The following is a 26,934-nucleotide window of genomic DNA, read 5'->3' as shown; positions in this document are numbered from 1 at the left end:
TCTTTATTTTTAAACAAACTCTTGGGTTTATGGAGGAGGTCGTTTCGCTCCTTTTGGGACGAATCCAGATTTGAAAATGTGTCACAGATAAAACTTTTATGATTGTTTTGCCTTCACTTCAGAAGCAAAAAAAACAAAAAACAATACAACGCCTTTTGTTTCTGGTGATTGCTTACTTTCTTCTTATTGTGGCTTAATGGAAGTGTTACTTCTGTTCAAAAACAATGCTTTAATCCCATTCACAGCACATATATTTCTTCATTACCCACCAGTAAGGATTGCTTAACACAACAGCCTCCAACAGGAGTTAGACTTTTACATAAGCCTCATATGGGCTGGCTTGTGCACTGGTGCAGAACAGACAGAATGACAGTGATAATGGTGCAGTCGCTGGCCACTGAGCCTTCAACTGAAAGCAAACCAGTTCGGGGCCCAAGTTCAGCCAGCCTGCCTAACACAGAACAGAGCTCAGGCTTCCAGCTGCATCAAGAATAACAAGTTGTGAAGCCCTGGCTCTCTCTATGCAAGTGTGTGCACATATGCGTGTGTGTGTACACACACACACACACACACACACACACATAGTAAAGGTCTTATGTGAGAACCACCCTGCCAGAACTAATGCTTGGCCCCTATCAAGGTACAGCTTGCACAACTGCACTCTGAAACACATGCCAGTGCAAAACACCAGAGAGAGAAAGAAATAAGAAAGAAAATAGAAAGACAGTACAACTGAGAGGGGGGAACAGATTGAAACAAAGAGTGGGGGCGGCAGGGGCTCTCACAACAGCTTACAAAATCTGACTTAGCCAGAATGAAAGCATATTTAATAAGACTTGTTGGTATATGAGGACACTAGATGGGATCAGATTCCTTTGTGTCATAGAAACTGTACATATACATATACTCTTTTAACAAATCACCCTAGCAGTAGACATCCATGATTATTTAATGCAGGAACACCAAGCTTTTAATTTAATTGGCAAAATTTTAAAGCTCTTTTAAAACTGTTGCTACAAAGCTGGATCACTCCAGCTTTGTAGCAACAGTTGGGGGAGGCTGTTTCCCATATCCCGTGCTTCCTTAGGGATCATTTTGGAATACCAACTACGAACATCGCTCATCAGCTTACAGAGTTTAATGATGCTTTTGTGACTGAACGGAGTAAAATTCCTGCAGCCAGGTTCCCAAAGTCTGATCTCGAATCTGCTTCAAGTGTTTTGTCCACATACTTATGACTTATAAGAGATTATGCAACCTGCCTTATGTTTTACCTGATTTGTCGGTCTGCACTCTCCACACAAACATGTTGAGTGGGAACTTGCTTCCATCGCTCCGCCTCCTTCACCATCGCCTCGGCATCCATCAGGCCGAAACCATACAGGTGGCTGACTGCAGGAAACAGCAGAAAGTCACAGGTAGTCAGGCCGATTTATTCGATTGTTTTTGGCTACGAACAGTTTGTCAGAAGAGGGTTACATCTTAAAGCTCCTTAAGAAGATTTTGCGTTTTTAAGCAGCCACAGTACAACATCGGCGTCAACATCCTTTTACAGAATCTGGCCTCACTGGGTAGCACCAGGTTGGACGAAAGAGGGGTTTATTTGAGTCACTGTTGCCTTCCTATCAGGTCAAAGCAGTCTGACCAGTCCTCTCTGACATCAACAAGGTATTTTTACCCAGACAACTACAACTCCCTGGATATTTTCTTTTTTTTGAAGCACTACGCCACATTCAAAGTCACCTAGCTCCTGTTTTTTGTTTTTAAACCATCGGTCAATCTCATAACCAGTCTTCAAATGACCATAATAAAAGGCAAGCGGTTTCATAAAGAAGAGAAGATGACTTTTGAGGTTATGTCTGATGTGTCACAGTAGCACAAAGCTTTCACCAAGTACGGGTGTCTGAAGACAAACAACAAAAAGAAAAAAAAAAAAAAAGCTCCATTTAAATTGTACGTGCTTCACATAACCATAGCTCCTCAACAATTTTGGTCTAGCGGGAAAATTCAGATGCTTCCTGACAGATGAGAATTAGTCCAGACGCCGCTATAACACTTGGGTGATAAAGGGTTAAATCACCTTGTTCCTCATTGTGATGCTCATTGTGAACTTAAGCAGGTCATCTTAACCACACCTACACCTCAAAACTGAGCATGTGATTGCCTGATTAAATATGTTAATGTGTTCATGAAGAGGTGTGCCTAATATAGTGGCCGATGAGTGTAGTTGCTTTTAGAGTCCTACAATTGTTGCCCGAGAAGAATCAGAACGCGTCAACCAAAGTGAAACTCTATCACGTACGTTTTAAATGCCCCTCTTAGTCAGAAAAGAGTTAGAAAAAAATAAGACTGCTTATATGTACAGCTAATCAAATATGAATTCCTTTCATACTTCCTCACCCCTCCTCCTCTCCTCTGTCACTTGGAAAATCTCCAGGCACACTGGGCCTGCAGCTTGGCTGACCCTTAGTTCTCCCTCTCTTGGTTTCTCTCCAACACACACACAATAATACACACACACACACACACACACACACACACAGGTACGCACTCAAAGTTACAAAATAGCACCCACCACATGGACCCTGACAGATGGCAGCTGGCAGCGCCGTACTTAAGCAAGCAAGAACAAGACATTTTTGGAAACTTCTCATCAGCCGCCTTCAGAATAATCTAATAAAAATATACATTTTCACAATGCAGTAATTGGTTAGTTAAGATAAGATCTGCTGAAAAAGAAATTCCTTACATCATCCTCCTGTGTTCAAACTGATCTGACTTTTCTAACACAGAGCTGTTACGTTTCCTTTTTACCTTTACCGTCAGCTCCACCTGCTAGAGAAACAGCTCAAAGGAAGCTTTATGTGAAAGCTCTACTGGCTCTGTTCTGTGTAACGTTTATTTGTTTGTTTGATATTCTGGCGGTATGAAACGAAGAAGCGCAGATTCCCAGCAGTAAATCAAAAGCCTCAAACAAATATCAAACACTTCTAGGGGGGGCAAAAAGTCAGCTTTATAAAGACAAATTCCAATTAAGTTAAATCAACTTTATTTCAAAGACGTTTTTTAATGATTATCACCCATCCAGACTTCAAACACCGCTCAGTGAACTTCTTGAAAATTAATTAAAATCAGTCACATAGGACTTGTAACCGATTATTTTTATTGTGTAGAGGCACTGATAAGATATTGAAATTCAATGTGGTTCATGGTTGAGAAAACACTGTGGTAGATGGTCTGAATTCATAAGCAGATATATTTCGATGCTCTCTTTTTGAGCAAGAAGTAAACAGGTTTGGATGCAACAGAGATTCAAGAATTTTACTGCTTTCATTTACGTCTGAGTGAGTGAGTGAGTGAGTGAGTGAGTGAGTGAGTGAGTGAGTGAGTGTTTACCATTGTAACCAGCAGCATTCGTCTTCCAGTCAGGAGCGCTGAGGTGTCCGGCTCTAGAGGTTTTCACAATGATATGCTGAACGTCTCTCCATGATAGCAGAGGACTAGCAGAGGAAAACACAAATAAAAAGAAATAAAAAGATTTATTAACGAAAAAAAGAAGAAGAAACTTTGCTTAGCTGTCCTACACTACCGCTAAATATTTGAACTGCCTTCACAAAAGCAGGAAGTTATCCAGGAATGATAACGTTGATTAGACATTAAAAAAGGCAGAATGGAGATAAAGACAGACAGACAGATCTTTGTTGTGAGAGTTAACAATCAGACATCATCGTGGCGGGGAGGGGAGGAAGAGGCGGCCGTTGGCTAGATGAAAGGAACGTTGGGAAAAACAAATCCAGTACAAAAGGTGAAGCGGGTTAAAAAAAACAAAGCAGAAAGACGAAATGTAGGTAAAGAAAAATGAATATACAGTAGGTGGAAAATTACTGAGAGAGAAAATTACAGAGGGCGTAGATGCTTGTTCCATCTCTAGTTTCTTAGATCTCACGTGAGATCCATTACAGGATGGCAGCCATGTGTCTCAACTCCTTTGATGTCCAAATGTTACATTAAAGGAAAAAAAACCAGGAAGAAGTGGGTCACCAAGTTTCCTGGGATTCCCTTCCATCTCATATGCTGGCCAGATGCTCTGTTCTCTCCCCTCATGTCACTCCCTCACCATCTGAGACCTCCAGAATTTGCAATTCCCCAAAGCTTTTGACCTAAAACTATGATTTTAGGCTTTCAACCTCACATTTTAGTGTTAGAGCCTAACAAAATAGACCGATATCTGCCCCAATTTCGGGCAGATATAGACAGGAACGAGGCTTGTTGAGTTGCTAACATTAGAGGAGCTACCTGCGGTCTGTGAAACCTGCTGTACAGAGTTTTGTTTCACCGCCAACTGGCTATGCCTGTGATATATGCCTCCAAGGAGGAAAGCAACACTGATGGTAACCTGTGTTTGTCGCTAATGGCTTACTTATTAGAATGAATGCAAGATAGATTAACTCTTCCTAACGGTTTACCTCGTATACTTATTCATCCTGATAGTGCACCAATCAGGTCAGGCAAACAAAACATTGTGTAACAAACCAGCATAGCAAATAACCAGCAAATAAATAAATAAATAAATATAGATAAAAAAAAAACAAAAAAAAAAACAAAAAAACAACCAAGCCACAGAGGAGGTGCTAGCGGCTGGTGCTGTGCGACTCAAATGTAAACAAATGACCCCACTGTAGCGCTTGCTAGCTGTGCTCCACATGACAGAAAGAGCAAACAGTGACAAACTGACGCTTGCTTGGTAAAGCAGGACTATAAGCAGTTCGTTAAAAAGCTCCAACATCCCAGGTAGAAAATGTTTGTGGGTTTTATTGTGTGACAATTTTGTTAGAAGTTTGAGCTACTTTAGTTATTGCTAATCATAAGTGTCATGCAGCTGTTTTCATTTCCATGTAAAAACACTACAGTAGACTGCTGCTGGCAGCTTGTTTCAATAGATTCACACTTTAAATGTTGAAGTGTGTCAGTGGTAACAGAAGCTCATTGATAAACATTACTCACATTTATAAAGTTACTGCCTACAAGCTAAAACCATTGATAAAACATTCACTACATTTTTAAATATTCATTCAGAAATATTGTTACTGCTAATTTTCTTAAAATGTGATATAATTTGGGGGCCATATTGTCTACCCCCCTACCCCTATTGGAACCCCAAAAAACACAACAACCAGCTGATCCAAGCAGGGCAGAGCATAAACAAGAAAATAAAAAAAACTTTAAAAATAAAATACATGTGATGAATGTTTATGTTTCATGTGTCTCATCAGGAACAAAAAGATTTTTTAATATCCAATTTTTTTAAGTCTTAAAAATTCCACACTCGTCAGGTTCCAACTTGGACCCAAGCAAACCCTAGAATACTTACTTAAAAATAAATAAATAAAAAAAATCTTTTAAGAGCTTAGAAAAAAAATCTGTCCAGCATTTCTTTCTTTCAAAACGCTGATTTAATATAAAAGATGGACACAGTTTCTGGGTCTGATCAGTAAAACCAATGCAGAAACAAAATCTTTCTAGAAGGAAGTCTGAAGGTACGGCTTAGAAACGCCTTCAGAGACTTAGATGAGAAATTATTTGAAGCATCCTGTTTATGTTCAATTTCAAAAGTCGCCAAAAATGTATCTTTGTTTCTCCTCTGATACGTCGACTTCTACCTCCATCTTTGCTGCTGAGGAATCCTCCCATAGATTTTAATTTCACATTCTTTGACTTTGAACGCCCCTCTAATAATGTCTCTAGTAGTAGCGCCTTAAACCTGCATTATTTATGATTGCCAGCAGAGGTTGAACCCCCTGATTGGTTAGCATCTTAGAAAATCTCCCCTCTGCCCCCTGTCATAAGAGCTCAATAAATAATCTCCTGATGGGTTAATGGGTCTTTATCATCATTTTTGTGTCTTATTTAATTCCAGTGTGATGTTTAGTTTGTGAATTATGGCCCAAATTGGAGTAAAGTAGGTGATAAATTATGTTATGGTTTAGGGCAAGGCTCCGTCGGGATTGGCAAGTCTCTACTATATGAGCAGGAAGTGTCAATGAGCATCTCAGTCAGATCCACCCTTTAGAAAGCACGTTAGGCACAAAGCATCAAGATGGTGTTCAACTTCCTCAGCTCGAGGTCTTAAGACAGGACTTCACTAACCTACAGCTGACACCACGGAAAATATAATCAAATTCACTTAGTTATAAGAGTTTATAGTTTAAGCACTTTTTGCAGGACATGAGGACGATTAGACAAAAAAAAGGAGATTTTACAACACATTTTCTCTTTTTTCCCCTTTTTAAATTTCTAATAAAATCCAGAGAAAAGAAATCCCCACAATGCCAAGAATGCAACAAGACATTTACAAGCTGTTACACATGCCCAAAACTCACTAATGCTCTCGATGAGGCCAGACTTGTAATTGTAGAACAGACCTAATGTCTTAAAATAAAGTCAAGTAAGAAATAAATAAGGGATGGCAGCACAAATAAGTCCAATGAAAAGTCAGAATAATTAATGGTCAGATCAATATTAATAGGCTTAGCTGCCAGTGTGTAATTATGGGTCCATAAATGTTTTATGGTCATTAATTAAAAGTGACTTTGGCATCGTTATCTAGGCCATGACTGCCTTCCCATAAACAAGCCAATACTAATTAATGGAACAGCTCACATGCTGGGGGAAACCAGCAGCAAATCAGACATCTAATATAGGTTTCTTGGTGCTTCTCTCAAGCGTAATTATGGCTGAAAACACACAGGGGCAATCTGAAGGGAGACAGCTAAAAGCACAGTGACAGAAGAACGAGAAGTGGGTGAAGCAAAACACTAAGACTCCATCTATTTTCTACTCTTACTTCAGTCCAGTGATACAGTTTTTCATGCCACTCTCTTTAATTTTAAATCTGAAAATGTAGGGGGGGGGGGGGGGGGGGGGGGGGGGGGGGACTGAAATCCATCTGTCCCTGTTTTGGTTTCTTAAAATCTCCCAGTAGATGAGGTTCATATGTCAGGCAGCTCATTCTCATTTCTTGTTCTTTCGTCAGTGAAGCCTTTGGTCTCCACGTTCACTCTCTCTAACGTTTCTCCATTTTAAGGACACAAAGCTTGCTTTAAAAAGCTTGCCGTGCTAAATCTAGCACTCACTGAAACATCTTAAACTTGGCAAAATCCACAGAGAACATCTCACATGGGGCAGTTTTCTGAAGTTTCCCATTCCAATCTTTGCTCATACCAACAAAGATTGCCTCAAAACGGAGATTGTAGTGAAGTCTAGCATAAGGGCATCTTGATGTGTTTATCACAGAGTTTGCTCGCCCTCATTCACCAGATAAGAGCCGATATGATCAGTACGAGACAGACTTTTTCTAAACAGTTTACCCTTTTCGTCTTTCATCCTATCCTTTTTGAATAAATAGGCATGGAGGGAAAAAAAAGATTTTGGAGGAGTAAGAACACAGAGCATTGTGACTATAGTAAAGGCAGAGAAAGTACCACAGAGACGACGTGAATGCCAGCAAAAGAAGAAAGCAGGCAGACAAGAAACAGTGTGTGATAATCTTGTTGAGGAAACAGGCTTATGTGTCCAGCACTGCCTGGAAACGGAGAATATTTTCTACAGGGAGGATTTGGATTGGATTATCCAGGTTAAACGAAGTGACCTCAGCTAACTGAGCCGCTCAACATGTGATGATGGGCCTAATTCAGAGTCTCTGCACCTGCACTGTTTCCAATTCATGAATGTATCACACACTGAGCCCCTCAACAGGTTTAAAGTGAGAACAGGCCAGCACAGAGCACCCAGGGCTTTGAGAAGACATGAACGCTTAACTGAAACCAACTGGGGGACAAAACAAAGAAAAACCTGTTTGTTCTTAATATCTGTCTCCTATTTTTCTCATTTCACTTCTTCACATTGGCACTTTAGTCAAATCTAAAAAGAAAATAAAAAGTCCCCGGGAAAAAGACGCCCAAAATGTCCTATCTGCTTGTTACAAATAGCTTAAAAATCCAGTAAATCTTTAGTGTTGACCTTATTCTGCCAAATTAATTTAGCTGGCACAGTTTGGGTCCACTTGACCTGTTATGGCTCGGTCACACTAGTAGAATGAGATTGGATGTAAGTGTGTGGTTGCAATCACTCTCACACAGGTCGACAAAGGTTTGCAAATAACTATTGTCTAATTTATTTTTTAACAAAAGTGTGCTAACATACTAACATGCTGAGTGTGTTGTCTGCTTCTAATTGTGGACTCAATTCAACTGGTTGCCAACTGCTTGTATTCTTTATATACTTGGATATAAAAAGCTGAAGGTTGCTAAGCACCTGTGTCATTCAGCAGCAGCTGCGTCACTATTTGTGGAGGAATTTCTAAATTTTTGCTTCACATCTGTGGGCTTTGAACTGGGCTCTGAATGCAAGTAGTTTATGTGAATGCCTGTGTGTGCAGACACAAAGAGATGTTTACCTTATCATGGTTAAATCTCTATATTATTGCAAAAAGAAAAAAAAATGCAGATAACGCGACACAAACTGACAGCAGACTGATTGTCTTATTGCCGTTTGGTCACCTTCACTATCACACACCAGCGTAGTCACAGACCTGGTCCCCATCTTCAAAGCAACCGTTTCAAAAGCAGCGAGATCCAAGTTTGCTGCACACTGTTGCAAAAATTTTGGTTGTGCTGCCATCTCACTGTTAATGTAGCATTAGGGAGAGGTCATTACAAATACAAAGTTGTTTACAGTGATAACGCCTCCATCAACAGGGCACGAGGGGGTGACCGAACACACCAGCTCTCCAGATTTAAACCTGAAGGGGAGATTTTAAACCAATGTGTTTGGCAGCACTCTTCTAATGAGGGAATGTGCTCATCCATCCAGCAGAATCAATGCCAAGGTCTACTGGATTTTCTTTTAATTTGTCACATATCTGTGGATGTTCAACGCAAATTTCTGACAGTCAAACAGGCTTTACAGCAGCTAACAAGCATCCTGTATTCATGCATTTTTTTTTTCACCACAACGCACACTCACAAATATGCTGAGCTTAAAGTGCAGAAGCAGCAAATGTGAATGCATCACTGAACGGATGAAAGTTTATTGCACATTCAAAAACAGGCGTTTTTTTCTGGCCCACCATCCAACAGTAAGTTTACACGTCACTAGATGTGCCGCTGAAACTGAAAACAAGCAGATGATCTGTTATCCAGTATGACCTCCTCTTGTAAAACTCTTTACAGCTTCACAAATGTGGGCTGATAAAAAGAAAGACAGCATTTCCGTGTAATTAAATGCATCTGTCCTGCTGACTCTGACAAAAAAAAAAACAAAGAAAAAAAAAAAGAAGAGAGCAACTTCACGTGGTGCCTTTTACACACCAAAACAGGCCAGAGGACAAGAAGGCATTAGAAGGTGAGCACAGGGCAAAGGGATGAAGTGAAAGGATGAGGTTAAGTGGATCTTACTTTGCCTCCAGGGCCAAAGCAATTATCGCAGCAGCCATGGGAGCTGAGGCTGACGTCCCTGTGTGACTGTCTGTACACCGATGCCTCAGGTCTGTTGTGATCTGTGGAAAGAGAAGTGAAGAGAGTCAGAGGCAACAAAGAGACAGGCGCAGGATGATGAATCAACGTCAAAGATGATAAAAGAGAGGATGAGGAATCAGAAAGCCGTAAGCAAACAATGAAGGAAACCATGAGAAGGGCATTACAGAGGTGGAGGAAAGGAATCAACAATGACAGTACCGGGAAGACCAGAGGGAGAAAAAGACGGGAAGAGATTGAAGTCATGAGGATCAGCAGGATTTAGACACACCTGAAACTCTTTAAACTACCATTCCAGCTTTGATACGCTGCCTTTCTATAGATAACGCACACACACACACACACACACACTCAACACGCAAGCACACAAAATCACCAGATTCACAGGGAATAAGTTTAGTGTTAAAGAAGAAAGGAAAACACTGTAAGAAGTATAAAGTAGCATAAAAACGTGTTATTAAAAAGCTGCATGTTCCCTTTGATTGTATGGACTTTAAGCAGCGAACTAGTCAGACAGCTTGACAGTCAGTTAGCCAAGGAAAGCCTGGCTAACTTCCAGTCTTAGCCCTCATCAAAGGACCTTTTCTGGACTGAAAAGTTTGGGGGATTATCTGAAGAGACACACACATATACACGAGAACAGAAAGTGGTTCAATAGTATTAGAGTCGACAGTATGTGCCCAAGTAGATATGCTGACACTCATATATCAAATATATGAAGTTCTACTGTGAACAAAGAGTACACAGCCAGCGATAAATCATACACAGCATGCGTGTTCAGGGGTGTGTGTGTGTGTGTGTGTGTGTGTGTGTGTGTGTGTGTGTGTGTGTGTGTGTGTGTGTGTGTGTGTAGTAGCATCAGTATGAGGAATGCAACAAGACGCTGCCAGACAAGCCAACTCGAAGAGGCCAACAGGCACTGCTCATCCCAGCAGGTCAGCGGGACTGATGTGATTGATCTGAGTTAAACAAGGCTACAAAACTGGACCTACAAGCACACACGAGGCCAGGTTCATGTCAGTTTTTATCATGCTGCACCATACCTCCATCCATCCATCATTTAACTCTGTTAAAGGGGCAGCATTAAAGGCAGAGAAGCCTAAACCTCTCTTTCCCCATCCACCTCCTTCAGCTCTTTTGGGAGAAACAGATGTGTTCCCAAGCTAGCTGAGAGAAATAACATCTGCAGCATGTCCTGGGCCCACCCTGGAGTCTCCTACCAGCAGGTCATGCCTGGAAATACTTCACCTGGGAGGTGCACAGGAGCCATGCTGTATGCTTATTTGAAATTATACTATACTGGGTTTTCCTCCATCTATCCAGCCATCCATGGCAGCAGACTGAGCAAAAGAGAAGGGGAAGACCAAAGCATTCCCAGGCCAGTCAAGATACATAATCCCTCCAGCATGTCCTGGGTCTACCCCAGTGCCTCTTCCTGGTAGGACATACCCAGAACACATCACCCAGGAGGCATCCTAGCCAGACGCTTACATCACCTAAACTGGATCATTTGGATGTGGACAAATAAATGTGTGGTGTTTGGTGCGTAACTGAAATCATCAGTCATCACCCATTGGTGCTTATTTTCCTTCACTCAGCACTTACAATCTTTCGGTCGTAGTTCTCCCCGCTGCTGTAAGTGGTGGTCAGTGTAGACGAGCACTCCTCCAGATACCAGGGCTTGCGTCCGCTCTCAGCCGTGCTGGAGATGGAGATGGTGTAGATGGAATTGGTGTAGCCGTCACAGGAGCAGTGGTCTCTGCTGCGCCCGCCGTTTCCTGAAGCCCATACAAAGATGGAGCCGCGGCCCTTTCTCCCCTGACAGGAGAAGAAACAAGAGAAGGTTTTTATTAAAAGACTTCAAATTGTCTTTGTACTTGGAGGCAGTTGCTGCCCGCTAGACCTTTGGCTTTATTTTAAAATGATCTTTTAATGTATTTTAAAAATGAAAGCGATAGATTGAAGAATTGCTTGAAGAAAAAAGAAAAAACAAATCTTTACCAGCAACAGCAAAAGAGCAGAAAAAGATCAGAGAGAAGCCAGACATATTAAAGTCCTCAACGATCTTGTGGGTGTCTGGCAACAGAACTGATGTTATCTGATCCAAGTTTAGTAATCATAATGTTTTAACTGGCCAAGTACTGTGGATGTGTGTGCCTGCCTCCACCTAAAAAAAGAAAAAAAGATGTTGGCAATGCTTGGAGCCATGCTGTGTAAGTGAGGGTTTTTAGGATCTTGGACTGAGCGAGGTTCACTTCTGTCTTGTCACGTCACTGCAGCAGAGCATGCAGCATCGTTTACTGACTGACAGACGTTACTGGAAACTATTACGTTCGTTTTAAATTGCAATAATTGAGCTACAGGAAATTACATTAAAAAGATGCACGCTTTCCTGAACTGTACATTGCATTGTATGACGTCTGAAGTCTGACTACACTTCATTAGTAAAAACTATAAACTTAAATTTGTCAAATACTTTGTATGATTAAAAGGAATTGCATATCAACAGTAACTCAGGCTCTTCAATTCCCTTAATTCCACATTTTCTACCCTTCAACTCCGTTTTTGTTGCTTCTTGTTACTTTTTTTTTTTTTTTTTTTTTTTTTTTTTTTTTTTTTTTACGCACCGTCTTTCCCCTCTACTCAACATTTCCATTTTGTTACATCCTAGAGAAAGATACTGTGTTTTGCTTAGTATTCTGTGGCTTTTCTTTGAAATTGCCACGTAAACATCAAAGCAGTCACATTATAATGTGAAAAGAAAGCACTGAACAAATACAGACGACAGATCACGGGCATTGCTTGGCAGAAAGGAAGCCTTCACGACTTCAAGATGGGAAGTTTTTTATGTGCATGTTTTCCAGATTTTAGGCCCTGGTTACATGGGCGTAGAGAGACCGCCTCAACCATCTGAAAACAACCGGTTATAAGTAAACTGCATTCTTCGACTGACTGGTCAGTGGGTGCTGGAGGTTGCTGCCAGTGGCTGTGAAATCAGCTCCCGAAGCCCGAGCCATGCAGGCAAGTCAGAGACCTGTCAGTTCCTCCCTCCCTGCCAACCACTGATCGCTAAAGCAAAGTATGCATCCACTGCAGCACCGTATACCTCTTTGTGACGAATTTTATTCAGCAACTGCTAGCAGCCATTCATCAGCCAGTAAGGAAATACTTTTTTCCCCTATGTGACCAGAGTTTGCCACAGGACATAAACATAACACAAACCGAAAATACAAATCTTGGTGTTCAGAACATTTAAAAAAACAACAACAAACAAACAAACAAAAAAATCCCAGTCGTATTCAGAAAATCTTCCTAATGGAGAGCCCATGTTAAGGGTGAGCCTCACACTCACATTAATACAATTTTGCCTCAGTTTTTTCTTTTACCATTTCAGTTAGAAGGTATACTTCCACATTTGTTCAAACTAATTTTGATCTACACCGCGAACCCAGCGGAGACACGCTGAGGATGTCACAGTCAAAGTTCACCCAGGAGTCAGCAGAAGAGATCTCTGACAAACACACGGGTGCTAAAATTCACAACGTTTGTCAAGACACACTCGCACAATAAGCGCACTAACACACACAGACACACACAGACATAGAGCCAGGAATAAAAGGTAGAATGGAGTTCTTCAATAGGGGGCTTCTGTCAGGCAGCGATAAGCGAGCGAAGCCCTCTGTGAAGGGAGGGTATCAGACAGGAGCAAATGCTGACAGATGAGAGGGACGGAGAGCGCTTTGAAGAGCAGTTATGAAAAGAAAGAAGGGGACAAAGAAGAAGAGAGGACGATGAAGGAGAGGAGAGAGGCGATACACGGGATAAACAGCATTCATTAGCAGCTGAGAAAAATAAAAAAGCAATACCTCCACAAATAACCTTCATTAAAAGTTCTATTCATTAAAAAAATAACTGATCAAGTCAAATTAAAACAGCACTTCAGAAAACTATTGAAAAAAAAAAAATCTGCAAATGTGTTAATGGGATTTCCCTCTTACAAAATATACACAGGCAGTCTGATTAACACCTAAAACAACAATTCCCATTCAAACAATCGCATTTAAACTGGGACAAGCCAGGGTATCTCCCCACAGCTGTCAGTGTTATTTCTAACACCTTGGCTCTCTGTGATAAACTGCCACTTCAAGATATGCACAAGTACTTGTTACACTCACAAACATGCCATTTCCAGTCAGGCTCAAACGGTTGGTGGGCATGCAAGGACACACGTGCCCTACCCATACCAGTGGGACAGATATCCCCCTCACTTCACCTCATGTTAAAGGCCAGCCTGTCATCAACAGGCTGGCCTGTTCTTCTAACACTCACAGCCTGTTCCATCACTCTTTTCCTTCTCTCCCTTCCTTCCTGTTTTGCGACAGGAGCCTTTCGTTCTCATCTTCTAGAGTCAAGTCTGAAAAAGGTCCATATAACTGCTGACCAGCCCCACCGATCCCCCTCCCTCCCTGGATCACCCCTCAAAAGGTCAACATCTGCTTGCCCAGAATGGAAACAGCCACCTAAAGTAAACTTTTAATGTTAATGAGCACATTTGTGAGACATAACCAGTAAATGACTTCACCCCACTTAACCTCTGATATTGCTTTTTCGCTCCACTCAGCCGACATCACAACACCAGCTTGCAGTTATGCAAAACAGGCTATGAATATGTAAATGAATATATGCTAATAGAGCAGAGCTGCTCTCTAATGTCCGGAGGAGCTTCACAGGTAGAGATAGCCTGGAAGCAGCTTAGACTACAATTATATTAGCGTGAAATGCACATCTGCTTTGAGTGTGTCTTTGTGTGTGTGTTTACATCTTTTCTTGCCACATGAATACTAATGCCAAAGTCCTGTTTAAACAATGAATCACATGTTTACTTGTTTCTACATGTATACGAGAGTCCATGTGTACGTGTACCCACCGTGCGGATGCCATTGTCAAAGGCCTGCCTGGCCAGAGTTGCTGGTCCATCCACGGTCTTTCCGTCATCATCGGGTCCCCAGCTGGCACTATAGATGTCGATGTGCTGTGGGTTCAAGCTAAGAGATCTGGCCTCCACCATGTCCGTTACATCTCCATCCAGCATTCGCACACCTGATGCATAAACACAGAAATAAAGCATGCATTTGATCAAGTTAGATCAATATCTCAAGAATCTACAGAATAAGCTATAATAATAATAATAAGAAGAAGAAGAAGAAAAAATAAAAAGTAAAAAGTTTGTAAAACCTCTATAATTTCAAGCATCTATGGAATTACTGCTCATAACACGTAGCCTGATTCTGTTTCAACAAACAACTGGTGAAAAAACAAAACTAATAACAGAAAAATAGCTGAACCTTCATTCAACACACCGATTACCGTAGTTTTCGGGTCATAAGCCGCTACTTTTTCCCCCACACTGTGAACACTGCGGCTTATACTGACATGCGGCTAATGCATTTTTTTTTCATGCGGCCAAAAACATTTTGCCTGGTAACAGTAGACCAATAAAATTGATAAGTAGTATATATACGGTATATATTTTTACGGGTTGTTAAGAGACGTAATGTTGTGTGTGCACTGTTCCGTAAAAAAACCATAAGCAATGTAATTTGTGTGTTACCGATACGTACGTATACTTAAAGGTAGCCGTGTTACGGGCGCTGTTCGAGGAAAAAAAAGCATTTGCAGTATGTATTTTGTATGTTACCATAACGTTTATGTTACCTTACGGATTAAATTAAACGTTAAAAATCCTCACGTATAATATTTCTGTGTAAGTATCTCATATTACAAGTGAAACGCATACGGCTTAAAATCCGGTGCGACCTGTACAAGTACAAAATTGATTTTCTTTCTAAAATTAGAGCATGCGGCTTTTAATCAGGTGCGCTCTGTAGTCCGGGATTTACGGTAATTACAGTTCAGGCTCTCAATCTGATGTGAACTCGAGTTATATTCTCTTTCAGCAACATCCTCCATGAAATAATTATTGGGGCTGCTTCTTTATACAACTTTGAATTCTTTATTCCCTCAGTGATTTTTAAGGCATCCAAGAGATTAAATGCAAAGCAGCCCAAAACAATGATGCTCCCTCCACCATGCTTCACTGTGCGTTTGGTGTGCACAGTCAAAAGCTGAATAGGTCAAAGTTTTCTGGAACATCCAGTGTTTAAAAACAAGACATGATTCAGTGTTTTTGTTTTTATTTTTAAGAGCAGCTGACTCGAAATGGCTTATATGGCATAGAGGTGTTAAATGAGGCATGTTGAGCACAACGATTCATGTGTCACTAGTTGGTCATACTGTGTTCATCTATAATTGTAACTTGAAGGAAGATATTTTTTTAATGCAACATTAAAAATATTTGAAAATGTCATTAATAACATTTTTAAAGAATTAGGAGACACATATGTACAGCACATTTGTGCTACGATGTCCTTTGATGTCTAATGACATTTCAGTTGTCGGGTTTATAATGAATATAAACAGAAGCAGCTAATCTGTCGGTGAGATTATGATGTGCATGAGATATTAAAAAAACCCTAACATTTAGGGTGAGCCAGTAACTCTGCATAGGTCAATGACATTCACAAAAGCAGTGAAACCAGAAGTTCAGCAGTGGCAGTTCTCTTCAGCATCCTTTGAAATGCATTAGAGGTTCTTAACTCTTAATGACACTAATAAATCCTTATTAAGTAGGTCTCTGCTGAAAGAGATGTCATGTCAAACATTGTTGATAAAGTGCAAATATAACATATCGCTCACCTCCTATTCTGGCATTGTAGGCAATTCCCACAATGCAGTGGGAGTTGTTTGCAGCTGCAGCAACTTCACCCGCACACCGTGTGCCGTGTCTGGGGAAAGAGTGGGAATGAAGAAGCTTATTACAAAAATCTAAACACACACACACACACACACACACACACACACACACACACACACACACACACACACACACACACACACACACACACACACAGATCATGTAACTGAGCTGGAGAATGTCCCAGATGAGTAAATATATACACAAGCAGAATCACACACGCAAACCACCACATAAACATGCTGCATCTGAAGGGGAATCGACAGACGTGTAACCGCGCTTTTTCATGGACAAATATGTACATTTCTGCTGAAGTCATCATAAACTATACGCTTGAAGTGTACAAATGTAAGAAATGCTACAAATATTTCTGCAATTCTTGTTTTTTCTTTTCCCTGACAGAGGATGAAAGAGTAGGTACTTCATCATTTGTAATACTATCAGGACAAATGTTTGGAGTAGTCAATGTCAATGCTCCCCAAATGCGCACGCGCGCACACACACACACACACACACACACACACACAGGTCCTTTTGTGATATTTTCTGAGCACAGCATGCAAGTAATGTGCTCCCTACGAGCACACAGGAAATAAATGAAAAAAAAACTAGTATGTTAGACTGCTCACACTTCCTTTGACAGTTAAAAATACACACATGTACACACAAAAACACACACCAGGGTAACATTCCACCAGCAACTGCAGTGGTGACAATCGGCCCAGGCCAGGGACCAGCGTAAACAAACATGGCATGTTTGCGTCCGCCGCCTGCTCAAAAAACACCACTTTCTGGATCGACACAAACACACTCACACACGCATTCACCTCCTGCAGAGAACATCTGCATCATCCCGCCTCCCCCTTGTCCCGGAAACAGCTCTGACCGTTGCCACGGAAACCCAGCATCTAGCTATCATGAACACCCCCCGACCCCAGGGGAGTCAGAGCAAAGTTTGCTCCACAGATACACGATAGACTCAAATTATCTGTAATCACTGTCCTCACTTAACTAAGGTGCTGTGTTTCTGCTACTATTAATCTAAATAAATTTAAAAAAAGAAATACTTATAAGCAGAAAATCTAAATTGCTTCAACATCAAAGATTTCCAAACTTTTGGGGTCACAGTTTTCTCCCCACTGGGGGGCCACTTTCCCAATTTACAACCTCATAAACCTAACACTGGTAGGGCGAATGCCTATTTTCACATTAGAAGCGACTGGAGCCATTTCAATTTTAAATGTTTTCAGACTAAACACTTCAGATGTATGCGCTGTGATGTGTTACAATGATGTCAGAGTTTCTGCTCGTACAAAGACAAAATGGGTGAGAGTAAAGAACACACTATGCTGGCTTTGTTGCTGTAAATGGTTCCAATTTGCAGATTTGCACTTGAAAACAGAGCGCAATCCTTTACAGCAAATTATTTTGGGGACCCCTTTGCCAATAGTCATAGTAATGCTCAAATTTTAAGCATTATGTTTTACATGATAGGCTGTTTATCAAACCATTACCACTTGACAAAGCAACTTTAACATGACCTTTGTGTCACGCACTGGATCTTTTGATTTATGCTCAATTTAATCCAGCCTAGATATTAAATGCATATGCCATATGTAAAGGTCTGGTAACCTTCAGATTCTGTGTCCATGACACAGTGAAGTTAACACAAATGCAGCTGTGAGGGTTAAAGTATAACACATCAAATAGCTGCACATCAGTGATAGGCCTCTTTATCAAAGTTAATGAGCCAAGCTGCTGGCTCCTTCTTTCAAAATGCTTCAACAGTCCCAGCCCACTCAGTTCACTTCACTCCAGTAATCCATAAAATCGTCTGTGTGGCCGTCTCTCCAGTCTTTGTTTGCCTGTATTTTCCATTTTTTGCACATCTGTGTCACAGCCACTCGGGGTCTCTTAGTTCACTTAGAACTATGTATTTGTGCAATGAATGACTCTAAATGGGGCTGTTTCAAAAGAAGACAGAGTTTAAACTTTTTAACTTTGTAAAAAAAATTTAAAAGGGTAAAGCCATCAGATTTTGTTTTTGTTGCTTTTGGCCCCAGTGCAAAGTATTCTTGTTGGTTCTTTATGAATTAGGCTCAATATAATCTCTAATTTTTTTGTTTTTTATATTTCTTGGGATTGTTTCACCCCAATCCATCTGAATATTATTACTAAATCTTACATTTTCAAGTCACTTTGTCAAACAGAGTCGTACTGTTGTATAAATAGTGGTAACATCAAACCCAGCAAATGGGGATCCTAAAAACCTATGATCCTAATTGTAGGTTAATGAATAGGTTAAACAGAAAGAAAAATATTGTCCTATAAAATTTTACCTCCTTAACCTAATCCACAGTGTGTAAAACCACTCGATGTCAATACACTCATAGATTGTAATCAACTTAGAACTGTTTTCTTACCCCTCCCAATTCCAGTGTGTAATCCTACCTATGGTGGGACCACAGTAGGACAAACAACTCCGGCCACCATCTGTAGTGAGTGTAAGCTGTCAGTCTGCTTTTTACCTCAGCCATCAATATGTGCTCATGTTCAATTACTCAAAAAGCCTCCAAAGTTAATTTGTGAAATTAGTCTGAAATAACTCGATAAATCCGTGAATCCTTCTTCCGTCTGATGACAGCAATGCTAAGGTGAGTTGTTGTCGATTTCCAAACTTTTTGTCGGTACATGCAGCTGTTTTTGCTGCCGTTAGCCGCTGTTAGCTGTTAACCCAACATTGCTAGACTCACAGACACTTAGCTGGAGTTACGTTGGCTTATAACCAGCTGTTGTTATTAATTAGTGGCTTTTGTGAGCCATCTTGAGATTGTGAGGGACGCATGTCTAATGTACTGACAACAAATAATTGCAACAATATCTGGAAAAAAATGAGCATTTTTAATGCAGGTTGTTGTGTATCATAGAGCTCCGACTTTAGTACAATAGGTGAGGCTTGAAGATAATGGAGAGGATAAAATTTTATTATTGGATTGTCTCTTTGCGCTTTTGCTTTTTTGGAGAGGTGGACCCTTTCTCAGATGATAAAATATGTGAATGACCCTTTATATCTCGAGTCTGAAGGTCAGACACTAATTAAGTTTTGCTGGGAAGCCCCACGTGCACCTACAGTTTCTCTTCTCCTCCCAATTTGGCATTCTCAGCCACTGTATTCAAGATGAAGGGGCAACATGGTGGCTTCCACAAACTGACGCCCATTCCTATATATTTTTCATGGATTAATTCTAAGATTATGAGAATGCATCAGTTTGTAATTTCACACTAACTAATCAAAAAATTACAGACTGTACCTTTAAGAGCATCTAGGCTGATGCGATTTTGATATTTTTTCCCCCATTTTTGTCAAATTATATTTCAATAAACTGTTGGTAATATGCACTTTCACTGTTAAATAAATAAATGATCCAAAGACAATACTTCAGAGAGGAAGAAGGAGACTAATATAGTGATAATGCAGTTGTTTATCCCCTCCTGCTTGCTGCTTATACACATAGACATCATAAATCCACAAGCATTATGTAACTGCTGACAATAATCTGCATTTTGATCCCAGATGTAGTTAAATTTAGCTTATCCCTTTACATAGCTAACAGATTACGTGCCTCATGTATTCAGATAAAATTATCTGCAGAAAATCATCATATAGAGAATGATAAACTCAAAAAACAAAAATAAACCAGATTTCTGTTCCACATGCTTCACAGTCAAATATAAATCCAAACCCAAACAGAAACCAGCTCGTTAAGCTGCATCGTGGCCCTCATGTCTCTTTAAGACAACGTATTACCAGCAGGGACTGAGCCATTGCCACGGCACTTGAGCTGCTGTGCCAAATACACATACACACACACCCAAAAATCACTCACTGAGCCAAACTGGCACAAGACAAGTGCACAGGCAAGCGAGTTCCAAATTACTTCTTCATTCTCAGCTGACTGCAGGTTTCCCCCGACCTTATAGACAGTACATTTGCATAATGACTGAAACTAGCACCACTGAATGAACAATGGGCTCTGAGGTAAGTTTCTGAATCATTAATATGTAAACTGTCATGACCATTGACCAACAACCACTGATCAAAGCTCATTGATCATTGATCAGTGACCATGAGTACCGTTCACAGAGAGTTGGGGAATGGCTGCAATCACAGCATTGTAATAGGGCGAAAGATGTACCCTTAGGCCCCCTCCTCGATTCAGAGATGGTCTTTCCCTCTTCTTTGTAAATGGACTCTTTGACTCCCCGCTCAAACCAGCCTTCCTCCCTGTTCAAGATGTGTACATCCTTATCATTGAAAGTGTCCACTGGCCTGTAGGTGTTAATAGACTGCCGAGTCCTGGCCTGATGAGTTAGCTCTTCTGTATTGAGCCATCTGCTTCATCAGAGGTTGTTTGGTTTCCCCGATACACCACACTACTCTGTTTGTGTCGGGGGACCAGATCCTTGATGCGGACAAATTTTTAAAACAGCGTGTTTTGGTGTTTGAAAGCCAAAGATATGCATTGTTTAGAGAAAATGTTTCTCGACAGTCCCGATACTCCTGAAACATATGGGATCACCATTTTTGCCGAGGCAACAGTTGTCCTTCTTCTCTCCTGGATCGGCTGGAGAGAAGAAAGAAAGCTTTCTTCAGGTGCCTTCCCAGCTTTGACAAATGTCCAGCTGGGATAACAACATTTACTCAGGGCCTTCTTGATGTGATGTTCTTCTGCTTTGCTGGCCGCTGTATCTGTAGGGCTGGTGTTCGCTCTGTATTGTACCGTCCTGAGGACACCCAGTTTGTGCTCCAGTGATGAGAGTCGAACCTTAAATACTGATCCATATGCGTAGGTTTACAGTACACAGCAACATTTAAATGTCCCCCATTACTGATGGAAATCTCACAGCTAAGAAGGCTAAACTGTCATAAATCACATCCTCCCTGGTGAACTTAATGCGATCAGTGGTTGTTGATCAACGGTCATGACAACTTGCATATTAATGACGCAGAAACTGACCTCACAGCCCATTGTTTGTCAGTGGTGCTAGTTTTAGTCATTATGCTAATGTACCTTTTATAAGACTAAGAGGAAACTGCAGTCAGCTGAGACTGAAGAAGTCACTTGGATGAGCGACGTTTCTCCCACTGAAAAAGCAACGTCCAGATGAACAGAATCAACTCTTTGGGATTTCCTTACCTGACTGATTGAGCATGCATCAAGACAAATATGCTAATATAACTCACTGCACCACAACAGAGTCAGGACTCAGCAAATACAAACATATTGAAGCACAGAGCTTGTTTTAGAAATCAATGAAGGGAAAAAAAATTATCCTGAAGAGCTTTTGGCAAAAACAAAACAGTGAAGCCACATGCTTATTTTCTAAAAACCCTGTTACAGTTAAAATTTAATTTCTTGCTCTCTCTGTTATGGGGTAGATTTCCTTATTTATTTTCCTTACTTGTTCTCGTTGGTCGCATCATATCGAGGCATGGGATCCACATCGTTGCTGTTGACATCATAGCTTGCCTGAGGGTCCTGGAGGAGACATGGAGGTCAACACAAGTATAACAAAACATCATCACACACACACACACACACACACACACACACACACACACACACACACACACACACACACACACACACACACACCAAGCAAACAAGTGAATTCATTAGTAGAGTAGGTCCAACACTCTCTGTGAGTGTGTGTGTATAACTGGCTTGTAGATCGCCAAAAAGCTTCTCTAACCCAATCGAAGAGTTCACATCAACACGACTCACAACAGTTTTGTAAATCGAATGCAATCAGAGCTAACCCAATCTGCGGCACCACTGGCCCTTCGGCATAAACAAATCTAAGCATTAAGAGTAGCTAATAACAGCAGCGCAAAGAGGGTGTGAATCATTTCATCTGCGCAGCTGATTGATGGCTTTACCTGCTGCCTCAGGCCAACAAGTTAGTTCAACTATCAGTTCTCGGTCGTAGGTAGACATACCTCAGCACGCACACACACTAAAGTATGAGCCCACAGAGAGATAAACATGTACACACAGCATAACTGCACATCTGCAAGTTTAAGGAAGTTTTTCTCTGGAATTTAATTGCAGACACATGATGGGCTGATGATCCAAATGGCAGCAAATATCACTACCTAGGTCATCACATGACTGCTGTCTTCTGGAACACGACTTGGTTACATGGTAAAGAGAAACAGTGTGATTACAAAGCAGAATTTGTATTATTAAAATCACAATTATAATTGTCAGATTTTTATTTTTGTTTTCTCCACATTTACATAACTAGAAAAAGTTGCATTTCCTGCAAAAATGCAGTGTGAATGCTGTGAAGTGAAATCTAAAAACAGCAGAAGAAGGAGAACCATCTGCTGAAAACACTGTGTAGAAGCTCAACTCTTTGCTGAAAACTGCTGTATTTGAAAGGGTACACTGAACAGTGTCAATAAAGCGTACATGCAAGCGGGGAAGATGTGCGGCAACCGCCACAGGTAGGATTCGAACCACGGCAGCTGCTCATCCCACTGAGCCAAGCCAGTTCTGGTCACAAAGAAAGATATGATGAGAGGCAAAATGTACACTGTGCAGAAGAAGCTGAATTGTGCTGAAAAGAGTGGAAAATCTAAACTTTCTGCTGAAAAAAGCTGAAAAGAGGTGAAGAAGCTGTAGTTTCTTCTGAAAACAGCTGAAGAATCTGGAATTTGTGCTGAAAAGAGGTGAAAAAACTGAAAATTCTGCTGAAAAGGGGTGAAGAAGCTGAAATTTGTGTTGAAAAGAGTTAAAAAGGTTGAACTTTTAACTGAAAAATTATTGCCATAAGGGGGATTCGAACCCAGACCTCCCGCTCTGAGAATGGCTGCTCATCTCACTGAGCCAAAACACAGGTGACCCCGGCAAGCAATATCAGTGACCACACTGGTCATGTGGTCCCAGTCATCTCAATGGGACAAAATATGGCATAAAAAGCTTAATATTTCAAAAAGTATAAAAGTTCTGAGCACCAAAAGATATAGCAGTCATTAGCAGAAAGAGCAGAACAGGTTAAAATTTGAATGGTGAAAATTGGATGAAAACTGAGGGAGTAGTTAAGCGGAAACGGAGCAACTAGAATAATAAAGGATAAAGAATAAAGAGAAACAGGATCACAATAGTGTGGCACTGCATTGCTATGTATTAATCAGTGCACTGTGTTGTATATGTGGCTTGTTAATCCTGAATGAGGCAGACTCATAGCCATTCATGCAAACACATGCAGGGGAATTTACATTTGAACTCACACACTTCCTCACTTGTCACACACCGACTCAAAGCCAATATGCGCACACACTGCCACTCATAGCCGCCCTACACGCGCATACATACACACTCACGTAGTTCTGATAGAGGTCTGGGTGGTTCCTCTCGATCCCGTCATCTAATATGGTCACCACCACATCTTTACCCGTGTAGCCCCTCTTCCACGCTCCCATGATGTTCATATCCGACTGGCAATTATGGACGTCATCGTTGCAGTGCTGCAGAGATGGAAGCAGATGGTGAGAAGAGAGCAGGTGGGGATAAACATATGAGGTGGGAGTTTAGGAACTCCGTCATGTTCTTGCAGATGTTCAGCTAGGAGTTACAAGTTATGAGCGTACTCATGTCACTTTCTTTCAACTTGGAGCAAGCAGGAGAGTTCTGATTTTACTTAGAGGGGAACGATTTCACTTCAACAACTCCAATCGAGTTAAAGCCCAGCGTTTTTGAAAAATACCTCACACAGTGCGTTTCAACCATTAGAAACAGACTCCAACTGCAACTACACACTGATCACCAACCAGTCATTACTTGCTGCCATTCAAGACCTGCATGATGTCATTGGGAATAGGGTGCCAAGAATAGGGATGGGAATCCAGAACCAGTTCCAACTGAGAACCTTTTCCAAATTGTCCAAATCACCGGAATCATCTGCCTCCAGGCTTACTAATTCCCTTTGTCAATGCTGGCATGCTCTCTGACAGTGGAAAAGAAAAGAAAACAATGACGTCAACTTCATGACAGAGAGGAGCTTCTGCACACCTGAAAGTTGAGTCTTTTTTTGTTCCGTTTCAAAACTGTGTTTAAACTCAAAGATAAACAGTTTTGCTCATGGCGAATACCTGTGTGGGCCTATTTTTTCCCCACCCGGAGAAAACCGGTCAAAGGTAGGACGTTAGTCCTTTTGTTAGCTATGATGTCAGCTGCATCCTTGCTCTTTAAGCAAGCCCACTAAGGAGGTAATATCCCAAAACCTGGCATTACTTCTCTGCACAAAACTAGAGCAAAAACATAATTCAAACATTCTCTCTATCGAGAGAGAGATAGATCTATCTATATCTCTATCTATTAGGGGTGCAACGATATTCGTATCGATATTGAACCGTTCGATACAGTGCTTTCGGTTCGGTACGCATATGTATCGAACAATACAACATTTGTAATTTATTTTATCAACTTTTCTTCTGACGATGCTGTCTGTGTTGAGCGCTCAGTGAATCTGCGTTCGACTACTCCGCCTAGGCTGCACTGTCGAGCGCAGATCCACTGAGCGCTCAACACAGACAGCATAGTCAGAAGGAAGAGCGCAGGGCAAGCTAGCAAGACAGAAGTTAAGCTCTCCTTACAACATTCAGATCTGGCGTTTGGAATTATTTTGGTTTTCATGTGACGTATGACCCTGAAGGTAAGCCAGTCATGAACTAAAGTAAAACAGTATGTTGGATGTGCCATGCAATGCTCAATTACATGGGTGGGAACTAGTGTGTTAGCGCAGTTAGCTCGTTAACGTGTTGGCCGTCTAGCCCCATGCACGGGGCGATCGGCGGTAGCTCGTTAACGGAGATTTGCCGTGTTGTGGCGTTAAGGTCATTTCAACGAGATCAACCTGAAAGCATTAGTGGGAACACAACGAATATGACTGCACATTTACGCCGACATCATCCTAGTGCAAAGACAAAAACAACAAGCATGCTACTAACTTTAGCCGAGTCATTTAGACAGCTGTTAGCACATGATTCTCCTTATATGTTTAATATGCTGCTGAGAATATAGCCCAGAAGAAGCGGATAGTATAGCTTTTATTTTGGAAAGAGACATTTCTCTGTAATAAACTCTCTTTTCCAAAGATGAGTGATTCCTCAATCAGATACAGGGCTTGCAATATCGCTAGCCCGACGTCCTGGGGCTAGCGATTTTTTCAGTCGGGCTACCAAAATCTATCTCTGCCCTGCCCGTCGGGCTATTGTAGGAAGGAAAAATATATGTCAATGCTTTTGCATTCTTTCAGAAATGTAGCTGGGTAATTATGTCATTGGCATCGGTGAGCCACTGTCAATATGTGACATATTGAAGTCGCGTTTGAATTTGCGCTTGTTTTTTTGCTTTCACTTTGCAATCGTGCGAACTGTGTATAGAGAGCGACAGCACTGATCTGTGAGTGATGATAATTTGTGCACCAATTCCTCTGACATCGTCTTATTAATCGTTAGCTTACTATGCAAACATGACAAGTGAAATCTCCCGCAGCTTAAACATGTGAGAGGTTGATCGCGCAGAGAATCGCTGAGCTTATGTGAGTGCGTGTGTAAAAGCAGCAGGATTTATATTTTAGTTCTGCTGAGCCAAATAAGACAGGTCAGGGTGAAGAAGTGACAGCCAAAGAAAAGCTTACCACAAAACGGAGAAGTTATGACAAATCAGACTATAAGGCAAAAAGAAAGTGCAGCTTTATGGTTTCATGGACAAAAGAATTTCTGTGGCTGCAATATGACGAGCTATATAACCAGGGCTGCACATAAGTGGTCCGCAGGTGCGCATTCGCTGTCAAAATAAAAAACACGCACAAGGGTTAGGGTTAAATTTAAAAACTGTACTTTTGAGTTAAAATATATATTTATAATTTTAATAAATGACAAATTAAAAAGGCATGAACATTTTTTTTGTATCGAAAAAAATATCGAACCGTGACACCAAAGTATCGAACCGAACCGTGAATTTTGTGTATCGTTGCACCCCTACTATCTATCTCATATCTATATCTATATCTATATCTCTATATCTCTATATATATCTCTATATATATATCTCTATATATATATATCTCTATATATATATATATATATATATATATATATATATATATATATATATATATATATATATATATATATATATATATATATATATATATATATATCCTATTTTTTTTTTTCAGGTCAGTTCCTCTCGCACTCAACGATCCTTCTCCTATCGCACTTGGGGCTATGTACCCAATCTCGGGTGGGGGTGATGATATCTCCCCCCTGACCTGGCGTCCTGACTCCTCCTTGCCGTAGCATTTGTGTTGTACCTCGTCAATCTCTAGCTGTGAGAGCAGTCCCTTCTTTCGAATGTTGGAACACTGAGCTACTAGTTGTTTCGCCGTCATTGTGGATGTTGGGTATCGAAGAATCCATAGGTCCCTCATCCTATTCATGTAGCCCCTTCCGCCGGGGTTACTTGCGTAGTAGCATTCCAACAACGCCCTGTTTTCGTCCCTTGCCCACCGATG

General features: G+C 41.0%; 1 protein-coding gene across 3 annotated transcripts in view; it reads right to left on the bottom strand.

Moving 5' to 3' along the window:
• pcsk5b (proprotein convertase subtilisin/kexin type 5b) overlaps positions 1-26,934 on the bottom strand; it is a 90,539-nt gene that overhangs the window by 40,921 nt on the left and 22,684 nt on the right. For all 3 annotated transcript variants that reach the window (XM_076890895.1, XM_014413997.4, XM_076890894.1), the window contains exons 4-11: positions 23,738-23,881; positions 21,811-21,887; positions 16,290-16,378; positions 14,461-14,633; positions 11,139-11,351; positions 9,456-9,556; positions 3,397-3,500; positions 1,275-1,392 (exon numbers count right to left, since the gene is read on the bottom strand). In XM_076890895.1, coding sequence (XP_076747010.1) covers positions 1,275-1,392; positions 3,397-3,500; positions 9,456-9,556; positions 11,139-11,351; positions 14,461-14,633; positions 16,290-16,378; positions 21,811-21,887; positions 23,738-23,881 — 1,019 coding nt within the window. The remainder of the gene's footprint in view (positions 1-1,274; positions 1,393-3,396; positions 3,501-9,455; positions 9,557-11,138; positions 11,352-14,460; positions 14,634-16,289; positions 16,379-21,810; positions 21,888-23,737; positions 23,882-26,934) is intronic.

Source organism: Maylandia zebra, linkage group LG12, assembly GCF_041146795.1.
Source record: "Maylandia zebra isolate NMK-2024a linkage group LG12, Mzebra_GT3a, whole genome shotgun sequence".
In the NCBI taxonomy this organism is placed as follows: Eukaryota; Metazoa; Chordata; class Actinopteri; order Cichliformes; family Cichlidae; genus Maylandia; species Maylandia zebra.
Note: the sequence above shows the minus strand (reverse complement) of the source record. Positions and strands in the feature narration are given on the sequence as shown.